This window comes from Egretta garzetta, unplaced genomic scaffold (assembly GCF_000687185.1).
Source record: "Egretta garzetta isolate BGI_Z169 unplaced genomic scaffold, ASM68718v1 scaffold571, whole genome shotgun sequence".
Classification (NCBI taxonomy): domain Eukaryota; kingdom Metazoa; phylum Chordata; class Aves; order Pelecaniformes; family Ardeidae; genus Egretta; species Egretta garzetta.
In genome coordinates, this window is record NW_009258622.1 from 49,516 (window position 1) to 50,995 (window position 1,480).

Consider the following 1,480-nt stretch of genomic DNA (forward strand, 5'->3'; position numbering starts at 1 on the left):
CCCCTGCCGCGTGTCCGGTGCCTCCCGGGCGCTTTCTCCTGTGCCTGGGAACAGAGTTGTCGTTTTGCAGATCACACGACTCAGGGCTGGCTGAAGGGACGCGGCTCCAGCTGGGCGGACAAGGAGAGGTAAAGCCTCTATTGCCTCCTTCCGCGTAAATTCATACCGGGATATGGAAACTACCCCGGGCCTTGCTTTAAGTCCCAGACCCCCAGAAAGCTGCAGACGGGCGCTGCCCTCCCAGCCCCGAATTTCATCCTGGGTTCAGAGCAGGTAGCTGTGGTGGAGCTGTCCCCAACCCCCCCATCAAAGCGCTTGAGTGCCGGCTCAGATCTCCCCACAAATTTCTCCCTCACGGCTCTGGCACCTTTAAGCCTTGATTCCAGCAGGTTTCATCCCGGCACTGGGGGTGCATTGGGCTTGTCCTAAGGGAAAGCCCCCAGGGCATCTGTCGTGGTTTAACCCAGCTGGCAACTCAGCACCACGCAGCCGCTCGCTCACTCCCCCCCCCCTCAGTGGGATGGGGGAGAGAATCAGAGGAAAGAAAAAAAAGTAATACCTGTGGGTTGAGATAGAGACAGTTTAATAAGAGAGAAGAATGACACTAGTGATAATAATAATGGTAAGAGAATATACAGAATATATAAAACAAGTGATGCACAATGCAAGTGCTCACCACCCACTGACCGATGCCCAGCCTGTCCCGAGCTGCGATCACTCCCCCCCAAGCCGTGATCACTCTGCCCGCGACCGACCGACGTTCCATGGGCTGGAATAGTTCTGTGGTCAGTTTGGGTTAGCTGTCCTAGCTGTGCCCCCTCCCAGCTTGATATGCCCCTGGCCGAGCAGGAGAAGCTCAAAAAGTCCTTGAGTAGTCTGGGCACTACTTGGCAACAACTAAAACCATCCGTGTGTTGTCAACATTCTTCTGGTACTGAATCCAAAACACAGCACTAGGCCAGCTACTAGGAAGAAAATTAACTCTATCCCAGCCAAAACCGGGACAGCATCGCAACCTCACCTGGCTTCTCTTTGCCCCAGCCAAAACCATCCTGGGATAGGGAGGAACGCCTATCACACCCCCAGCCGCCTGCGGGGTCCTGGGGGGTCTTTGGGCCAGCGAGGGTGGGTGCGGGGGGAGGCCACGGCTCCTCCCAGGCTGATGGGTCCTCAGAACTCTCGATCTCGGTGGCTTTGAGCCCCTGCACGACCTGCAATAAACGGCAATGAACCGAGCTCCTCTCTGCCTCTTTGGGGTTTTATTGACACGGAACCAGGGGTCCCCAAAATGCACATTTTGCCCTTTCTCTCTAAAACCATCTTCTCGAGTAGCAAAGCACTTCTGCTTTATCAGGGGAACAAGGCCACATCTTTTTCCAGTGTATGCGGGTAACCAAATACACCCCACCCTTTCTCTCTGCACGCCTCACTCCTCTCGCACTGTGGTGTGGGTGATTTTAGGGCACGGGGGGGGACAGTT

General features: G+C 55.5%; 1 protein-coding gene across 2 annotated transcripts in view; it reads left to right on the top strand.

Moving 5' to 3' along the window:
• The window catches only part of LOC118453315, a 6,256-nt gene that overhangs the window by 3,574 nt on the left and 1,202 nt on the right, over positions 1-1,480 (top strand). For both annotated transcript variants that reach the window (XM_035903686.1, XM_035903687.1), the window contains exon 7: positions 71-128. In XM_035903686.1, the coding sequence (XP_035759579.1) occupies positions 71-128 (58 nt within the window). The remainder of the gene's footprint in view (positions 1-70; positions 129-1,480) is intronic.